At 35.7% G+C, this 21,854-nt stretch overlaps 1 protein-coding gene across 3 annotated transcripts in view; it reads left to right on the forward strand.

Moving 5' to 3' along the window:
• IFT74 (intraflagellar transport 74) overlaps positions 1 to 21,854 on the forward strand; it is a 161,048-nt gene that overhangs the window by 70,285 nt on the left and 68,909 nt on the right. For all 3 annotated transcript variants that reach the window (XM_072612407.1, XM_072612390.1, XM_072612399.1), the window contains exons 10-12: positions 879 to 941; positions 4,657 to 4,800; positions 13,822 to 13,862. In XM_072612407.1, the coding sequence (XP_072468508.1) occupies positions 879 to 941; positions 4,657 to 4,800; positions 13,822 to 13,862 (248 nt within the window). The remainder of the gene's footprint in view (positions 1 to 878; positions 942 to 4,656; positions 4,801 to 13,821; positions 13,863 to 21,854) is intronic.

Consider the following 21,854-nt stretch of genomic DNA (forward strand, 5'->3'; position numbering starts at 1 on the left):
GATTTCATATGTATTTTCCCTCCATTCACAGAGGTCAAAAGGATTATTGTCCTATTAACATAATATAAATGTGAGTTATAGTGCAAATAGGTAGTATAAGGTTATACCTTGACATAAAGGCATCATAGAAATGTCAAAATAGTATTAAAAGAGGTTCTTCTATATAGAGACCCTTTATGAGAAATTAATGCATTCTAGCAAATGAATCATGCTGATTGCCAAAGGTTTAACATAAGTTCCAATACTGGAGTATTGGAATATTTGTATCTTAAGATGGTGAATGAATGAATGAATGAAAAATTACTTATTAAGCACTTGTCAAGCACTGATCTTAGTTATGCTTTTTTTTGAGGGGGAGGGGAAGTTATTAGAAATACAAATCTCGTAACTCTTTAAGTGTGAAAATAACATTAAATTTGGCAGTTTAGCCAATGTTCTTGCAAAGTGATGTTTTTTGGAAAGGATTTTCCTCCTTAACAAAATATACACATGTATATATTTTATCTATGTATAGTTATCTTTAACAAAATAAAAGAAATAGGAAAACAAGATACCCAAGTTTAAACAAAATATATTTTGATGGTTATTAGAAGCAGCATAGTACAATGGAAAAAATGCTGGATTTGGAGTCAGAGGAACTGATCCTGATTTTGGCACTTAATACCTGTGTGACCTTGAGCAAATCATTTTACTGCTGTGGGCCTCATTTCCCATCTATAAAATAAGGGTTTGGATTAAATGACCTCTAGAGTCTTTTACAGTTTCAAATATCCAATTTTTATTTCAGATTAATATCTTTAATTTTGAAACATAACAGAAACAACTTATTTTCATACTTAAGTCACAGTAACATTTGGCATTTTCTCTCTTTTATCTAGGAATTAGATACACTTCAGCAGGAATTAGATTCACTGAACATGAAGAAAGAAGGTCTGGAAACGGTATGTATGGAATTAAATAAAAGCTCTATTATTACCCAAATATAGAAGATAGTTGGGCCTGATCAAATTGTGAACTAAATTATTAGGTTAATGGGACTCTCATAGACTTTTACTTTCCTGGTGCAGAAAGTTACAAATTTATAAGTTAGTTATTTGAAATAGTTCAGCAATTCTATTCTTGGTTCAAAATCATAAATATTCTAATTGGGAAGGAAGAAAAAAGAAAGTTCCTTCTGTATACCAACGTACTACTATTTCAAGGACAGTGAATGTTACTTAATTCCAACCCTGCATGCTTTTCTTCCCCTCCTCCCAACTTAGCTTCTAAGATCATACTTCAGTATCCATCTGCTTTTCTCAGTTTTTGTTGTAGACAGGCAAATGGCAGAGTATAGCTTTGTTTTTTCAGAATTATCATCTAATGATTAGCTATTGAATAAAGTGTCAGAATGTTATAAGATTATATCTTATTATAGCTGACTACCTGTTTATTTTCAAATATTAAATATAATCAACATCTGATTATTTCTATATGGCAAATTACTGTAGACTATCAGTAAGTGGTAGTACATAACAGAAATATATCTTATTCAAGGAAGTAGGGCCATTACATTGTCCCATGTGAGTGTCAGGTTGTTCCACTACACAGAATGTCACTTTGCTAAGTGATGGTCATGGACTTAAATCTCATGCCAGGTGTTCTAGCTACAGGAATAGGGCCAGTAACCACAACCATCTTGTTTTTTTTTTTTTTTAAATCTATCAGTGTTCTTCCATGGAAAACAGATATATCTTTTTATTTTGATCCAGTTCTATGACTTCATTAGGATAGGAACTCCTTGCAAGGAAACTTTTCCTCCTAATGTACATCTGTAACTTATAATCTTAGAAAACTGCCTAGGACAGTGAGAAGTTAAATGACTTACCCAGAGTCATAAGGCCAGTATGTATCAAGGGACTTTAACCTAAATCTTCTTGCATTCTGTTCTCTACCAAATGATGCCTTTTAAAGATCTGCCATATATGTTAAGAAATTTTTTCGGTGCTATAAACTGAAATAAAACATAAGCCTCTAACTTAGTGAGTAAAGATTGTGATGTGAAATATATCAGTTAATAAATATTTCTTCAGTAGCTTATATGTGTAAAAGTGGTATAGGGCTGCAAATTAAGTATAAAACATAGCCCTTTCTCACATTAAATTTACAGTTTATTTAGAAAGATTCCATTTTCACTCATAAGTGGTGGACAATACAGCATCTAATAAAATATTAAATTGTGTGGTTGACTAGGTTGGATAGCTTGGTGGCAGTGTTGTGTAGTAGAAAGAACACTGGACTGGAAATCAGGAGACTCCCCTACACACACACACACACACACACACACACACACACACACACACACACACACACACACACACACTCTCTCTCTCTCTTTCTCTCTCTCTCTCTCTCTCTCTCTCTCTCTCTATTTCTGTGACTGCAGTGCCAATGTGATATTCACAGCATCTGTGGCAGCCTTGAATATTCCAGCACATTCCTGAATCACGAAATAACAACAGATTCTCCACATTGAAGACAGAACCAAAACATTTATTCAAACACCAGAAAGCCGAATACATAGTAACAAAAATCTATACACAATAACAATGCAGAGGACAATACCATCCCCAAGCCTTCCCCCTGCCAGGCTTCCAACAAACCAGCTCCATTAAACACAAATCACAAACAAGCTCGTTCACTCATGCTGGCTAGCTGCCTGTTGCCTGCATCCTTCCTAGCTCTGACTACACACTGACCAATTTCCTGTCAGCTCTGCCCTAGCTCTGCCTCAGCTTTGCCTCCTCCTGTTCCACTTCAGCAAACTTCTCCCACCACAGGCTCCATGTGACCCAGACTCAAGTAACTCAGTCTTCCATGGGACCCAGGCAGGTCACATAGGCCTATAAATGAATGGGAAAGATCTCCTCATTTAAGTTACCACTTTACACATGCAGACACGCACACGCACATGCACACTATCATTAATGAGCCATATGTTCTCAGCTAAGTCACTTAACCTTTTTCAGCCTTAGATTCTTTTTGTATAAAATAAAGGCTATGAAACTAAATGCTGTCTGGTGCTTCTCTCCAGCTCAACAAATCTATAATTTCAGGATATTAAGTTATTATTTGGTTCAGGCAGTAAGCATAGAAGTTAAAAGAGAAATTACCAGACTAGAATCATAATGGAAATTTTCATATAAACGGTAGAACTTGAGTTTGGCTATGTAAGAGGGATAACATCCCTCCAGCTCTTCTCCCAAAACTTAATTCTTTCAACTGAGTTGTAGATCACATTCCCCTCTCAACTCCTGAGAGACTATGCTTCTGATCTTATTCCTTCTTTTTTAAGTATCTTTACTCTCTACCACTCCATTAATTCCATAACTTCTTCCTTTAAAATGCTCCCTTCTGTTTATTAAAAATTTTTTAAGCTGTTGGGTCCTCTGCCTTTCCACCATTTCCCTTTATTTTACTGCTAAATATACTGAAAGATCTGCATCTGTTGCCTCTGTTACCGAATTCATTACAGCTGTAAGAAGATAAGGATGAGCCGACCAAAACAGTGCAAACTGTATTTGAGTATGCAGAGTGTACGAGTTCAAATTTGTAGCACTGATTACTTCACTAACTTATTTTGTCATTCTTAACTTTTGTGTATATTAGTTTCTTCTTCTACGAAGTAACAGTATTAATACTCATATCTTATCATTTTAAAGAGTATACTGATAATATAATCTGCAGTTCCTACATTCCTGCAAAGTAACATACTTGTGTGCTATGAGTATTATCCATATTATACAGCATTTGCCTTTTCACATCTTTTTTTCATTTTTTTCCCCTCTGCTTAAACTATATATAGTATAGAAGTAGGGTGCTCTTTAACAGTGACATTCTACTCATAGAAGAATATCTCTCTGATCTATTCAAGGGGAAGGTATTTTTTCCCTCCAAAGGCCCATTCTGTTAATGGGTACATTGAAGAACCAGGCAGACCATTTGTACAGGGTAGACCAAAATCCCTTTTGAACCTATGCTAAAAAAGGCTTAAATAGGTTGATAGGAATTTTTTACTTACGCTATATAAATGCATGGTAGTATTGTGAAAAATAAATATAAATACAGTGTTACTATATTCTTAGTTTAACATCATCATATACAAATATTCCTATAAAAAGACCAATTATGGTGCTCTACATCAGTGTTGTCAAACTCATATAGAAACAGAGCCTTAATTGCATATTGCATATTGACTAAGAAAAGCACATAATAACATTATCAATATTCAATTATATTTTTGTTTTGTTAACTATTTCCCAGTTACATTTCAATCTGGTTCAGACTACATATGGGAGTTTTGTAGGCTATATACAGAGGTCAAGAGGTCACTGATCAAATTTTGAACTAAATTATTAGGCTAATGGGGCCTGCATGTTTAACACTTAGGTTCTACATAATATATTTTTAAATCCATTAGCTGTTTGGGAATAGAATTGTTTCACTCCTTGAATTTATACCTCTGCCCCCTAGCACAATAGTTAGGCGTTTAATAAATGCTTATTGAACATAATTTATTAAGATGTTGATGACAAACTCTTCAACTTACCTCATACTCATAAACCAAAACCTGTTTTGTTTTAAGCTATAAAGTAAATAGTTTTATTTTCTCTTCAGGAAATAGCACACTCCCAGGTAAAACAGGAGGCTGTACTTCTTTATGAAAAACTTTATGAATTGGAGTCCCATCGAGATCAAATGATTGCAGAAGATAAAAGCATGGGATCCCCAATGGAAGAGAGAGAGCGATTACTTAAACAAGTAGGAAAAATATTTATAGTACATTTTTATGGCACCAGTCTTAACTTTAGCAAAAAGAATCAGAACAGAAGCCAAGAAGCTTATGCTGTACTGAGCAATGAATGCACTGATTTATTATGTTAAGAGATTGAATATCTTTTCTTTAATGGAATATCATTCCATCTAAACTTTGTGATATATTTGATAGAACAAAATAGATAAAAATTCTTTTTTTTTAATAAGAAATTGACTAACTTTTCTTACTGTTTTATCTACATCAAAAGTTATTTTTATCCATTTTGTAGTTTTATAATTTCCATGATTTGCTTCGCCATTTGGAAGGCTTCAGATTCTCCTTTAATGTACATTTTATAAGATAAAAATTTGAATTTGCCTGCGTGTTTCTAAAACTGAATTGTATTAATATCCTTTTTATATCACCAATTTCTCTCAATGTATCCTCTCTTTTGAGAAAGACATCCTTTATTTAAAAAAAATATGAAAAAAGAAAGAAAAAGTAAAGCTAAATAACTTATCAGAAGAAGTCTGACAGATACTGGTATTCAGTATACCCTGCCTGTGGTTCCTTGCTTCAGCAGAGAAGTATTTTTCGCATGTTTTTCCTTTGGAGCCAAGCTTGGTCGTTGTAGTTTCACATAATTCGGTTTCATTAGTTGTCATCTCCATTTACATTGTTGTAGTCATGGTGTATATTGTTTTCCTGGTTCTGCTTACTTCTTTTTGTCTCAGTTCATGTAAGTTTTTTCATGCTTCTCAGTACTTCTCATACTCATTTCTTTTTTTTCAACTTTAAATGTACAATTTATTAATTTTTAGTTCTTAACATTTACTTCCACAGGAATTTGAATTGAAAATTTTCTCCTCATCTCTCCCCAGCCCCCACCCCAGGACAGCATGTACCCCATCCACTTCTTCCTCCAGTCTGTCTTCCCTTCTATTACCCACTCTTCTTCCATCCCCCTTCCCCTCTGTTTCCTGTAGGGCAAAATAGATTTCTATACTGCCTTGTCTGTATAGCTTAATTTCCAGTTGCATGCTAAAACAATTTTTAACACTCATTCTTAAAGCTTTGAGCTCCATATTCTCTCCCTCCCTCTCCACTCACCCTCATTGAGAAAACAAGTAATTCAATATAGGTCATACATGTGTAACAATGCAAAGCACTTCCATAATATTTATGTTGTCAAAGACTAAGAACATTTCCCTCTGTCCTATCCTGCTCTTCATTTATTCCATTCTCTCCCTTGACCTGTCCTCCCACAATAGTGTTTGCTTCTGATTATGCCTTTCCCCAATTTGCTGTCTCTTCTATTATCTTCCCTCTCCTGTCCCCTTACCCCTTGCTTTCCTGCAGGGTAAAATAGATTTCCATATCCAACTGAGTGTGTGTTATTCCCTTCCTTAACCCAAATCCTATGAGAGTAAGTTTCACTTATTTCCTTTCATCTACCCCCTCTTCCCCTCCATTGTAGAAGCTCTTTCTTCCCTCTTGTGAGATGATTTGCTGCATTCTGCTTCTCCCTTTCTCTTACTCCTAGTACATTCCATTCAACAGTAAATTTTATTTTTTTAGGTATTCTCCCTTCATATTCAGCTCACTCTATGCCCTCTGTCTATGCATATATATGTATGTGTATACACACACACACACATATATACATACACACATGTACATACCTACATACACATACCTACACAAGCATAATATGCACATACATACATAACCATACACACCTACATATATATGTTCCCTCTTACTACCCTAATACTGAAAAAGGTCTCGTGAGTTACAGATTACATCTTTTCATGTAGGAATGTAAACAGTCCAACTTTAATGAGTTTCTTGAGGCTTCTCTTTCCTGTGTACCTTTTCATTTTTCTCTTCATTCTTGTATTTGAAAATCAAATTTTCTTTTCAGCTCTGGTCTTTTCAACAGGAATGCTTGGAAGGCCTCTATTTCATTGAAATTCCATTTTTCCCCTGAAGTATTATACTCAGTTTTCCTGGGTAGGTGATTCTTGGTTTTAATCCTATCTCCTTTGACCTCTGGAATATGATATTCCAAGCCCTTCGATGCCTTAGTGTAGAAGCTGCTAGATTTTGTGTTATCCTGATTGTATTTCCACAGTACTTGAATTGTTTCTTTCTGACTGCTTGTAATATTTTCTCCTTGACCTGGGAACTCTGGAATTTGGCTACAATATTCCTAAGAGTTTTTCTTTTGGGGTATCTTTCAGGAGGTGATGGGTGAATTTTTTCCAATTCTGTTTTACCCTCTCGTTTAGAATATCAGGGCAGTTTCTATGATAATTTCTGAGAAAATGATGTCTAGGCTCTTTTTTTTTATCATGGTTTTCAGGTAGACCAATAATTTTTAAATTATCTCTCCTGATATTCCAGGTCAGTTGCTTTTCCAATGAGATATTGCACATTGTCTTCTATTTTTTCATATTTTTGGTTTTGTTTTATAATTTCTTGGCTTCCCATAAAGTCATTAGCTTCCATCTGTTCCATTCTAACTTTTAAAGAACTATTTTCTGTAGTGACCTTTTGAACCTCCTTTTCCATTTGGATAATTTCTGCTTTTTAAAGCATTCTTCTCCTCATTGGCTTTTTGGACCTCTTTTGCCATTTGGGTCAGTCTATTTTTAAAGGTGTCATTTTCTTCAGCATTTTTTTGGGTCTCCTTTAGCAAGCTGTTGGCTTGCTTTTCATGATTTTCTTGCATTGCTCTCATTTCTGTTCCCAATTTTTCCTGTTCCTCTCTTACTTGATTTTCAAAATCCTTTTGAGCTCTTCCATGGCCTGAGACCATTGTGTATTTTTTTTTTGGAGGTTTTGGATGTAGAAGCCTTGACTTTTATGTCTTCCTCTGATGGTATGCTTTATTCTTCCTCATCCAAAAGGATGGAAGAAAATACCTTTTCACCAAGAAAGTAACCTTCTATAAACTTATTTTTTCCCCTTTTTGGGCATTTTCCCAGTCAGTTACTTGACTTCTGAGTCCTTTGTGAAGTGGAAGGTATACTCTAGGGATCTATACGTTCTCAGTTCCTCCAAAGTGGTCATCATTTACTTCTCTCCTGGCCTGCACTCTGGTCTGAGGGCAATGACAAGCACTCTTTTGTGCCCTGGAACTGCGAGTAGGATTCCCTCTCCAGAGCCTCCATCAGCTCTGCCATACCAGTGCTCTTCCTCACCCCAGGATGGCCACTCAAAACTGAGACCCAGATCATGTGTTCAATTCCCCCAGGGTCTTTAGGCTGAGGGCTCCAAAAGTGGACACTGCTGCCTCAGCAGCTGCTACTACCCTGGGGCTGGGACTGGAACCAGACAGCACACCCCTCTAACCCAGGTGAAAGAGCTTTCTCACTAACCTTTGAAGCTGTCTTTGGCATTTGTGGGTTGAGAAATCTGGAAACTGCAGCTACTACTCATGATTCCATACCCTGAAGCCTGCTCTAGTCCTGTCTACACCATGGTATGCAGCCAAGGCTGGGCTGCACTCTGCTCTGAACCTGGTGTGATAGACCTTTCCTCTCACCTTACAGGCTGTCTTGGGCTAGAAATCTCTTTCTCTCTGTCATTTTGTGGCTTCTGCTGCTCTATAATTTGTTTAGAGTCATTGTTTACAGGTATTTTATGGACTTTGAGGGGAGAGCTGGAGTAGGTCCATCTTTGTACTCCACCATCTTGGCTCATTTCTTATAGCATAGTAATTTTCTATCACATTCAGTTAGCTAATCAGCAAGCATTTATTAAGTACGTGTTATGTGCAAGGCACTGTGCTCAGTACTGGGGGTTAGGGGATACAAAAAAAGGCAAATAGTTCCTGCTGTCATGGAGCTGACAGTCTAATGGGAAGGTTAACATGCAAACAACTATTTACAAACTTTATACAGGATAAATTGGAAATAAATAATCCATGAAGGAATTAGTATTAAGGATTAGCAACATCTTCCTTTGCCAATTAATGTACCATAATTTGTTTAGCTATTCTGTAATCTGTGGGCACCTACTTTGTTTCTAGTTCTTTGTTGCTGTAAAAATGCTGCTATAAATATTTTGATTTATATGAAACATAACTTTTTGTTTTGACCTCCTTGGGGTATGTTCCTAACAGTGGAATCTCTGGGTCAGTGGGTATAGTCATTTAATTACTTGATTTTCAAAATTCCAGGTCATTTTTGATAATGGTTATACCAAATTCATAGCTCTACCAACAATGTACTAGTGTGCCTATCTTTTTATAATCCCTCTGATTTGACATCTTTCTTACTTTGAGGGATGTGAGATGAAACCTCAGGATTGTTTTGATTTGCATTTCTCTTATTATTAGAGATTTGGACCTTTCTTTGATATGGTTGTTAATAGTTTGCAAATCTGTTGAAAACTCTGTGTTTATATTTTGTGATTACTACTGCGTAGATTGCCTCCCCTCTTTGGAAAAGTTATTCCATAGTGTTTTTAGACCATAAGTAAGGTCTTCTATTATTGCTGCTATTAGCATTTTCCATGTGGTGGATGTAATTGAAGAATACTTTGAACTTGTATATTTTTGGGGAAGAAGTCTAAACTATCACAAAGAAAGGGAAGCCTGCCAATTGAGGAGGACCTGAACTATTTCTTCAGGACTTAAGGAGCCCTCCAAAGTAGGGGTAAAGAGTAGGAATAAAAGAGAGTCAGAATTGTATCAAAAAGCACTGTATTCTAGGTAAATCTTTGTGGAAACAGAAGACTTTGATTGTCCAGTCATATTCTTTCATTTTCTCAGGCCACTTAACAAGCCTCATGGTCACCATCTGGGAATCAATATTACAGTTTCCTCCCACATTACAACTTTCTCCATTTCAGTTTCAGTATATCATGGGTCAGCATAAGAAATTAAATGGAATTTGGGAGTTTTGCAGAAGCCATAGACAATACACAAAGGTCATCAGATGACCCAGAAAAAGTTTAGAAGCTCAGAAATGCATAAAGTACATGTATAGTATTGTATAATATCAACATTTTTAACACCTTAATAATTCAGACTTCTTCTCTGGTATGAAGGGACGGCCAAAAATTTTTACCCAGAACTCTCTAATCATGGGGGCACCACACCCCACAATGCGGAAGGGATAACTCTATATCTTTTTTTTTCGGCAGTACATGGTACCTAATTGTAGTAGGGTATAAAAAGGCAAAAATTAAATGTAAAAAGGCAGAAATATTAAATGCATTTTTTAGGATCATAATGCAACAAAAATTACATTCAGCAAAGGGCAGTGGAAAGATAGATTAAAAATTAATTGTAAACTAAATGACCTAATCCTAAAGTATAAGTGGGTCAAAGAGCAAATCATAGAAACAATAATTTTATGAAAGAGAATAACAAGACAACATACCAAAATGAGTGGGATGCAGCCAAAGGAATACTTAGGGGAAAATTTATTCTCATAAATCATGTAAATCATCAATAAAAGAGCAGATTAATGAATTAGACATACAATTAAAAGACCACTAGATAAAGAACAAATTAAAAATCCCCAGTTGAGCTGCACATTGGAAATCCTGAAACCCAAAGGTGAGATTAATAAAGTTGAAAGTAAGAAAACTATTGAGATAATAAATAATTCTAGGATCTGGTTTAATGAAAAACAAAACCCCATAAAGTAGTTAAGTGATTGGTTAATTTGATTTAAAAGAAAAGAAAGAAAACCAAATATCTGTATCGAAAATGAAAAGGATGAATTCACCACCCTTTTTTAAAGAAGAAATTAAAACATAATTAGGAAATATTTTGCTCAATTACATGCCAATAAATTAATGTGTAGTTAAGAAAATATAAATTAGTCAGATTAACAGATGAAGAAATAGAATACCTAAATAACTCCATCTCAGAAAAAGAAATTAAACAAGCCATCAACATACTTCCTAAGAAAAAATCCCCAGAGCCAAATCAGTTCACAAGCAAATTCTAGCAGACATTTAAAGAACATAGTTCTAATAATATATAAACTATTTGGAAAATAGGCAAAGAAGAAGTCCTGCCGAGTTCCTTTTATGTCACAGATTTGGCTTTGATACCTAAACTAGGAAAAGCTGTTTTAGAGAAAGAAAACTATAGATGGATTTCTTTTATAGATATTGATAAAAAATTTTAAAATAAAATACTAGCAAGGAGATTACAGCAATATATCACAAAGATCATACACTTTGACCAGGTGGGATTTATACCAGGAATTCAGGTTCAATAGGAGGAAAACTATCATAATAATTGACTGTATCAATAACAAAACAGCAGAAATCATATGATTATCTCAATAGATGCTCAAAAAGAGCTTGACAAAATATAGCACCCATTCCTATTAAAAACACTAGAAAACATAGGAGAAAAATAGGAATACAAACAATCCTTACAATGATAAGCAGTATCTAAAATCATCAGCAAGCATTATCTGTAAGGGGGATAAGCTAGAAGCCTTTCTGGTAAGAGCAAGGGTGAAGCAAGGATGCCTGTTATTATCACTACTAAATATTGTACTAGAAATGTTAACTATAGCAATAAAAGGAGAAAAATAAATTGAAGGAATTAGAATAGACATTGAGGAAACAAAACTGTTAGTCTTTATGGAGGCTATGATAGTATAGAGAATTCTAGAGAATCAACTAAAAAACTACTGGAAATAACTAACAATGTTAGCAAAGTTGCAGGATGTAAAATAAAGCCACTTAAATCATCAGCATTTCTACATGACCAACAAAGTCCATCAGAAAGATATGATAGAAAGAGAAATTTCATTTCAAATAACTGTAAACAGTATAAAATACATGGGAGTCTACCTGCCATGACAAACCTAAACAATTACAAAACACTTTTCACACAAATAAAGTCAGATCTAAACAATTGGAAAAATATCAGCCGCTCACTGGTAGGCCAAACCAATATAATAAAAATGACAATTTTGCCTAAACATATTTACTTATTCAATGCCTTACCAACCAAACTACCAAAAATTATTTGATAAAGGTAGAAAAAAATAAGAACAGAATTCATCTGGAAGAAAAAAAGTTCAAGAATATCAATGGAATTAATGAAAAAACAAACAAACAATGGAAGATGCCTGAGAGTAGCAGATCTCAAATTACATTATAAAGTAGTAATTATCAAAACTCTCTGGCTAAGAAATAAAGTGATGGATAAGTGGGATAGATTAGGTACCTAAGACACAATAGTAAATGACTATAGTAATCTGGGGTTTCATAAATCCAAAGACCCCAGCCTCTAGGATAAGAGCTCACTATTTGACAGAAACTGATGGGAAAACTGAAAAACAATGTGGCAGAAGCTAGGTATAGATCAGTATCTTACACCATATACTAAGATAACATCAAAATGGGTACATGATTTAGACATAAGGGGTGATACCACAAGCAAATTAGAAGAGCAGGAAATAGTCTACTTGCCAGATCTATGGAAAAGGGAAGAATGTATGACCAAACAAGAGATAGAGAGCATTATGAAATTTAAGCAGATGATTTTGATTATATTAAATGTAAAAGGTTTTACATAAATAAAAACATTGTGACTAAGATTATAAAGAAAACAGAAAGCTGGGAAACAATCTTTATAGTAAGTGTCTCTGTTAAAGGCCTCATTTCTCAAATACATAGAAAACTAAGTCAAATTTATAAGAATGCAAGCCATAAAGAAAAAAAGAATACAAACCATTCCCCAGTTGATAAATGATCAAAGGATATGAACAGGCAGTTTTCAGATACAGAAATCAAATTAAATCATATTAAGAAGTTCTCTAAATTACTTTTGATTAGAGAAGTGCAAATTAAAATAACTCTGAAGTACCACCTTATATTTATGAGGATAGGCTAATATGACAAAAAAGAAAAATGATAAATGTTGGAAAGGATGTGGGGAAATTGGGACACTTATACATTGCTGGTGGAATTATGAACTGATCCAACCATTCTGGAGAACAGTTTGGAAATTTGCCCATAGGGCAACCAAACTGTGATCAAACCTTTGATCTAGCAATACCAGTACTAGGTCTGTCTCACACAGAAATAATAAAAGAAGGGAAAAGGACCTTCATGTACAAAAATATTTGTGGCAGATCTTTTTATGGTGACCAAAAATGGAAAGTGAAGAGATGCCCATCAATTAAGGAATAACTGAGCAAGCTGTGGTATATGAATATAATGGAATATTATTGTGCAATAAAAAATGGTGAGCAAGGAGATTTCCGAAAAACCTGGAAAGACTTGTATGAACTGATGCAAAATTAAATGAGCAGAATCAGGAAAACATTGTAATCAGTCACAGCAACATTGTGTCATGATCAACTGTGAATGACTTAGCTCTTCTCAACAATACACTGATCCAAGACACTTACAAAGGATTCATGATGAAAACTGCTATCCACATCCCGAGAACAAATTGATCAACTCTGAATACAGATTGAAACATACTATGTTCACTTTCTGGGTTTTTTCTTTTTGTTTTGTTTCTTCTTTCACAATTATGACTAATATGGAAACGTTTTACATGATTGTAATATATATTACCTATATAAAATTTCTTACCATTCTAGGAAGAGAGAGAAAGGAGGATAAAAAATTTGGAACTCAGAATTTTGTAAAAAATGAATGCTAAAAATTACCTACATATAATTGGAAAAAATAAAGTACTATTAAGCTCTTTAAAAAACTATCTTAGGGTATGTGTCTAGGTGTCCCATTACCTAGCAGTATGAAGAAGAAAGCTTCAGGTAGTCCACACCCCTTATTTAAAGAAAAAAGAGAAACCTAGAAATGGTGCCATTTGTGTTTTCCCCCTTTGAAATCTAAAAATTCTATTTTATTGCATGGAGTTTTCAAAAAAGGTAAATCAGATTTAACATTTCAGTGAAATATACTGTATTGGTGGAAAGCTATGCTTGATCTGTTTGATTTTTCTCCATTATTTAGTTATCTACTAGCTACACTCACTCATTCCTTACTATTTTTTGTGTGTTTTGTAGGTTAAAGAAGATAATCAGGAAATAGCAGGCATGGAGAGACAGTAAATATCATTTTCCTTATCTCTGTTCCCTACCCTTTATTTTTTAAATGAATATGAGATTAAAATTGTTGTTTTGTTCTTATTATGGTTCACATTGATAACATCAGAATTAATGTAGCTTTTACCTCACAGGATTGTTACAAATAGGCAAATTTAGACAATGTAAACTGGAATAGGTATCAGGAAGACCTAAGTTCAAATCTAACTTGAGACACACTTTGTATGGTCCTGGGCTAGTCATTTAATCTCTGTTTCAATTTTCTCATTTGCAGAATGGGGATAATAATAATCCCTACCTCATAGGGTTGTTTTTATTAAATGATACAACAAATAATATTTGTGAAGCACTTTGCAGATCTTATAGTGCAATATGTGCTAGTTATTGTTCTGACTATTATTATTATTAAATTGTCATGATATTTCTCTCTCTTGATTTTTCTTCTACCTGTTTAATTGCTTATGCTCATTGTCCTTCTATGGGTGTACCCTAAAGCTCTATCCAGAGCCATCCTTTCTTCTCTCACTTAGTGATTTTCTCAACTCCCACTGGTTTAGTTATTATCTCTATGCACATGACTCCCAAATCGCTATATCCAGTCCTAATCTCTCACCTTAAATCTAATCTTGCATCATGAACAGTTTATTGGACATTTCTCTCTTTATTTTTGATAGTTTTCTAAAACTCGTGTCAAAAATATAATTCATTATGTTTCCTCTCCCCTAACTCAGCCCTATCTCCTCACCTCCTAATCCTTATGACTTCTTGATTTAATTTTAGGAGCCTCCACCTTTCAAGTCATTCAGATTTATAACCTTTATAATCTTTGACTTCTCATTTTTCCCCAACCCATATATTCATTCAGTGACTAAGTCTTATTATTTCTACCTCCACAACATCTTTTTATTGGTACAGTTATAGTTACTCAAATAACCACTTCGGAAGAGACCTTTGGGCGGGGTGGAGCCAAGATGGCGGAGTGAAAGCAACGACTCACCTAAGCTCCTGGACAAACTCCTCTGGATATCTCTGAAAGGAGAATCTGACCAGACTTTGGAGGTGTAGAATCCAGTGGGTGACAGACTTTGACAGATTCGGAGCCCAGGTTGGACTGGAAGGTCCACGGGAAGGATCTGTTCCGCGGGGGTGAGCCCCAGCGCACAGCGCAGCGCGGTCAGCGCAGCAGGGCGGAAGGGACCTGAGAAGCCCGAGAGTGGCGGGCGAAACCAGCGGAGCAGGAGACAAGCCAAACCGAGCCGGTGAGAGCCGCTGAGCGCCAGATATCAGCGCAGCAGCCCTTGAAACCTTCAGCCTGAAGACTAAACTTCGGTAAGTCACCTACTGGAACTTCCGGGAGCTAGGATGGCGGAGTGATCAGTAAATGCTCTCTCCTCCCCCCTGATGACCGTGAAAGAACCATAAAATTCTTCCCCAGATAAATCCTGGATCAGCAGGAACAGCAGAAGGGGGCAAATAGTCTCATAACACCAGAGGCTAGAAAAATAGCAAAGGGGGATTCTTCCTACTGTGGCAGAGGCAATCTGCAAGGACAGATGACCCAGGGCAGAGAAAATTCGCACTGAGACCCAGGCAAGCCTCAGAGCCGGGAGACAAGCCCCAGGAGGGGCGGGAACACGCATTAGCATCTAGGTGTGCCCCAGCCCTCCAGGGGAAAAGGGAAGACAATAGGGAAGCTGGGATCACCATCCCCTGACCTTGCCTTTGCCTCAGGTCAGCTGAGGAGATCTCCTGAGACCAGACCACCCCTCCCACACACCTAACAAGCTAACCCCAGGGTTGATCTGGGAAAGAAAAAAAAAAAAAAGCCTGCTTTTAGCCTAGACACACATCAGCTCAACACAAAGATCTGTACCTTCTGACTAAAAGAACCAGAAGCTACAACACTCAGCCAACATCATGAATCGGAAAAAGCAGACGAAAAGTGAAAAAACCATAGAATCTTTCTATGGGGATAAGGACCAAAACACAAACACCAAAGAGGTCAGAGCTGAGACTGTACTTCCATCTGAAACCTCAGAAGGGACTATGAATTTCTCGCAAGCTCAACTAGATTACCTGGAACATCTGAAGAAGGATATAAAAGAAAAACTGGCCAATGATTTTAAAATTATAAAAAAAAGAATTCACTGATGAGAACATCACTCTGAAAAGGAAAATTGAAGAAATGGAAAAGGAAGTTCAAAAATTAACTGGAGAGAATAATTCCCTAAAAGGAAGAGTTAATCAAACGGAAAAGGAAACCCAAAACCTAATTGGGAAAATTGATCAGATGGAAAAGGAAACACAAAACCTAACTGGGAAAATTGGTCGAATGGAAAAAGAAGTACAAAAATTAAATGGAGAAAATAGCTCCTTAAAGGGAAAAATTGGTCAGATGGAAAAGGAGATGCAAAAGCTAACTGAAGAAAACAATACGATGAAGATTAGAATTGGGCAAGAAGAAACTAATGACTCAATGAAGCAACAAGAATCAATCAAACAAAATCTAAAGAATGAAAAGATAGAAGAAAATGTAAAATATTTAATTGGAAAAACAACTGACCTGGAAAATAGATCCAGGAGAGAAAATTTAAGAATTATTGGCCTGCCAGAAACCCATGATGAAGAAAAGAGTCTGGACAATATCTTCCAGGAAATCATCAAGGAAAACTGCCCAGAAGTACTAGACCCAGAGGGCAAAATAGTCATCGAAAGAATCCACCGTTCCCCTCCCGAAAGGGATCCCAAATTCAAAACCCCAAGAAATATCATTGCCAAATTCCAGAGCTATCAAGTGAAGGAGAAAATACTACAAGCAGCCAGAAAGAAACAATTCAAATATCAAGGACATACAGTCAGGACCACACAGGACCTTGCAGCTTCTACATTAAAAGATCGAAAGAATTGGAACCCAATATTCCGTAAGGCAAAGGAGTTGGGACTTCAACCAAGGATCAACTACCCAGCAAAGTTCAGCATAACATTTCAGGCAAGGAGAAAGTCATTCAATGAAATAAGGGATTTCCAGAGCTTCCTGACCAAAACACCAGAACTCAATAGACAATTTGATCTTCAAATGCAGGTCTCCAGAGAATCATAAAAAGGTAAACAGAGGGGAAAAAACAAAAAGAAAAACTTGCTACTCAATTAGGGCAAACTGTTTACCTCCCTATAAGGGAAGATGATACCTGTTAATCTTGAGAACTGTGCAGCTATTATGATAAAAGGGATATAGGTAGAGGGAACGGGCATAAAGTAAATGATGTCATGTCAAAAATATGATTTAAGTATGAGAAGGGATTGTAATAGGAGGTGTGAAAAGGGGGAAGCAGAAAATGGCAAATTATATCACAGGAAGAAGTACAAAACTATAGTAGAGGGAAGGAGGGGAGGGAGATGAGCATTGTTTGAGAGGTACTCTCATCTGATTTGTTCAAAGGAGGGAACAATAATCTCAAGTAGATAATCCTAACTAGCTCTATAGGTAGTAGGAGGGGAAGGGGGAAGAAAGGGGAGGGTGGCTAAAAGGGAGGAAAGAAGCAATAAGAGTAAAGGGGAGTAAAAGGGAGGGGGGCTAAAAGAAGGAGGGAAGGCTGCAGGAGGAGGGGGAGAAAAGTGAATACTATTGAGGAGGGGAAGGGAGACGGGAGAGCTAAAAGCACAAATGGTGGGAAAGAGGTTGGAGGGAAATACACAGATTGTAATCATAACTGTGAATGTGAATGGAATGAACTCTCCCATAAAACAGAGACGGATAGCAGAATGGATTAAAAGCCATAATCCAACAATATGCTGCTTACAAGAAACACATTTGAAACGGGGGGATACACATAGGATAAAGGTCAAAGGATGGAGCAGAATATATTGTGCTTCAGCTCATGTAAGAAAGGCAGGAGTGGCAATCCTAATCTCAGACAAAGCAAAAGCAGAAATAGATCTAATCAAAAGGGATAAGGATGGAAACTATATCCTGCTAAAAGGCACCATAGACAATGAAGCAATATCACTACTAAACATGTATGCTCCAAGTGGTATAGCATCCAGATTCTTAGAGGAGAGGTTGGGGGAGTTGAAGGAAGAAATTGATAGCAAAACTGTACTAATGGGGGACCTCAACCTCTCCCTCTCTGAACTCGATAAATCCAACCTCAAAATAAACAAGAAAGAGGTTAAGGAGGTAAATAAAACTCTGGATAAGGTAGATATGATAGATCTTTGGAGAAAATTAAATGGGAATAGAAAGGAATATACCTTTTTCTCAGCGGTACATGGAACATTTACAAAAATTGACCATGTGCTAGGACATAAAAATCTCACAATCCAGTGCAGAAAGGTAGAGATAATCAATGCATCCTTTTCAGATCATAATGCATTAAAAATTAAAAATGTAATAAAAGGCCATGGAAAGAGAAACCAAAAATCAATTGGAAACTAAATAATCTAATTCTAAAGAAGGGTTGGGTTAAAGAAGAAATCATAGAAACAATCAACAATTTCATTCAAGAGAATGACAATAGTGAGACAACATACAAAACTTATGGGATACTGCAAAAGCAGTTATTAGGGGAAGTTTTATATCTTTGAATGCTTACATAAATAAAATAGAGAAAGAGGAGATCAATGACTTAGGCTTGCAGTTGAAAAAGCTAGAAAAAGAACAAATTGAAAATCCCCAAGTAAATACCAAATTAGAAATACTGAAAACCAAAGGAGAGATTAATAAAATTGAAATTAAGAAAACTATTGAATTAATAAATAAAACCAATAGTTGGTTTTATGAAAAAACTAATAAAATTGATAAACCTTTGGTCAATCTGATTAAAAAAAAGAAAGAAGAAAATCAAATTACTAATATTAAAAATGAAAGGGGTGAACTCACCTCCAATGAGGAGGAAATTAAAACAATAATTAGAAACTACTTTGCCCAACTTTATGCCCACAAATTCGATAATCTAAACGAGATGGATGAATATTTTAAAAAATACAAATTGCCCAGATTAACAGAAGAGGAAGTTGAATACTTAAACAACCCCATCTCAGAAAAAGAAATTGAACAAGCCATCAATGAACTCCCTAGGAAAAAATCTCCAGGGCCAGATGGATTCACAAGTGAATTCTATCAAACCTTTAAAGAACAGTTAATTCCAATACTATATAAACTATTTTTGAAAATTGGGGAAGAAGGAGTCCTCCCAAATTCTTTCTATGATACAAATATGGTTTTGATACCCAAACCAGGAAGAGACAAAACAGAGAAAGAAAATTATAGACCAATTTCCCTAATGAATATAGATGCAAAAATTTTAAATAAGATTTTAGCAAAACGAATACAGCATCTTATCACGAGATTAATACATTATGATCAGGTAGGATTCATACGAGGACTACAGGGCTGGTTCAATATTAGGAAAACTATTAGCATTATTGATCACATCAACAACAAAGCTAACAAAAACCACATGATTATCTCAATAGATGCAGAAAAAGCTTTTGACAAAATACAACACCCATTCCTACTAAAAACACTGGAGAACGTAGGAATAAAGGGAACTTTCCATAAAATAATAAGCAGTATCTATCTAAAACCTTCAGCAAGCATTATATGCAATGGGGATAAGCTAGATGCATTCCCAATAAGATCAGGGGTGAAACAAGGTTGTCCATTATCACCACTATTATTCAATATGGTACTAGAAATGTTAGCTGTAGCAATTAGACAAGATAAAGATATTCAAGGAATAAGAATAGCCAAAGAAGAAACTAAGTTATCACTCTTTGCAGATGATATGATGATTTACCTAGAGAATCCCAGAGATTCAAGTAAAAAATTACTTGAATTAATAAACAACTTTGGCAAAGTTGCAGGTTACAAAATAAACCCACACAAATCTTCTGCGTTCCTATATATTAGCAACAAAGTCCAACAGCAAGAGATAGAAAGAGAAATCCCATTTAAAGCTAGGGTAGACAGTATAAAATACTTAGGAGTCTACCTGCCAAAACAAACCCAGGGATTATATGAACACAATTACAAGACACTTTTTGCACAAATAAAGTCAGATTTAAGTAAGTGGAAAAACATTAGTTGCTCATGGTTAGGCCGTGCTAATATAATAAAAATGACAATTCTACCTAAATTAATATACTTATTTAGTGCCATACCAATTAAAATATCAGACAATTATTTTCTAGAGCTGGATAAAATAATATCAAAATTCATTTGGAAAAACAAAAGGTCCAGAATATCAAAGGGACTAATGAAAAGAAATGCTTGGGAAGGTGGCCTAGCGCTACCAGACCTCAAACTGTACTATAAAGCAGCAATTATCAAAACCACTTGGTATTGGCTAAGAAACAGAGAGGTAGACAAGTGGAATAGACTTGGCACTCAAGATGCAGTAGGCAAGGAATATAGCAACCTTCTGTTTGATAAACCCAAGGACCCCAGCTTCTGGGATAAGAACTCATTGTTTGACAAAAATTGCTGGGAAAACTGGATAACAGTGTGGCGGAAATTAGGCATAGACCCATACCTGACACCGTACACAAGAATAAAGTCCAAATGGGTACATGATTTAGGTATAAAGATTGATACCATGAATAAACTGGAGAAGCAAGGAATACTGTATTTATCAGATCTATGGAGAAGGGAAGAATTCTTTACTAAAGGAGAGATAGAAAGCATTATGAAATGCAAAATGGATAACTTTGATTACATTAAACTGAGAAGTTTTTGCACAACCAAACCCAATGCAACCAAAATCCGGAGGGATGTAGTAAATTGGGAAAGAATTTTTACAGCTAAGCTCGGGGATAAAGGCCTCATTTCTAGAATATATAGAGAACTGACCCAAATGTATAATCATACAAGTCATTCCCCAATTGATAAATGGTCAAAGGATATGAACAGGCAATTTTCAGAGGAAGAAATTAAAGCTATCTATAATCATATGAAAAAATGCTCTAAATCACTATTTATTAGAGAGATGCAAATCAAAACAACTCTGAGGTACCACATCACACCTATAAGATTGGCAAACATGACAGAACAAGAAAATGATAAATGCTGGAGAGGATGTGGGAGAGTTGGAACACTAATTCATTGTTGGTGGAGCTGCAAGCGCATCCAACCATTCTGGAGAGCAATTTGGAACTATGCCCAAAGGGCTACAAAAATGTGCATACCCTTTGACCCAGCAATATCGCTACTAGTACTATATCCCCAAGAGATCATAAAAATGGGAAAGGGTCCCACATGTACAAAAATATTTATAGCAGCACTCTATGTAGTTGCCAAAAACTGGAAGTCAAGGGGATGTCCATCAATTGGGGAATGGCTGAATAAATTATGGTATATGAATGTAATGGAGTACTATTGTGCCATAAGAAATGATGAACAAGAAGACTTCAGAGAGTCCTGGAAGGACTTATATGACCTGATGCTGAGTGAAAGGAGCAGAACCAGGAGAACTTTGTGCACAGCAACGACCACAGTGTGTGAGAGTTTTTTCTGGTAGACTTGGAATTTTGTAATAATGCAAAAACTTCTTATAAAAAAAAAAATCCCAAAGGTGGTTCTCAAGGCAAAATGCCTTCCACACTCAGAGAAAGAAATATGGAAGTCACTCACAAAATGTAGCAGATCATGTTTGTGTATGTGTATGTGTTTGTGTATCATGTTCTGATTTGTTATACGATTTCTTTTATTTTAGTCTGACTACATAGCATGACTATAGTGAAAATATACTCAATAGGAAAGTATATGTAGAATCTATATAGAATTGTATGCAGTCATGGGGAGGGAGGGGGGTAGTGGGGGGTAGGTGGGGGGGGATAAAATCTCAATTGTATGGCAGTGATTGTTAAACATTAAAAAATAAAAAAAAATAAAAAAGAGACCTTTAACCTAAGACACTATCTTGAATAATGGGACGTTTTCCATATCTTAATATTTGTAGACATATACTATGTTATGGCATGTTAATGGTAAAGAA

This window comes from Notamacropus eugenii, chromosome 1 (genome assembly GCF_028372415.1).
Source record: "Notamacropus eugenii isolate mMacEug1 chromosome 1, mMacEug1.pri_v2, whole genome shotgun sequence".
Classification (NCBI taxonomy): domain Eukaryota; kingdom Metazoa; phylum Chordata; class Mammalia; order Diprotodontia; family Macropodidae; genus Notamacropus; species Notamacropus eugenii.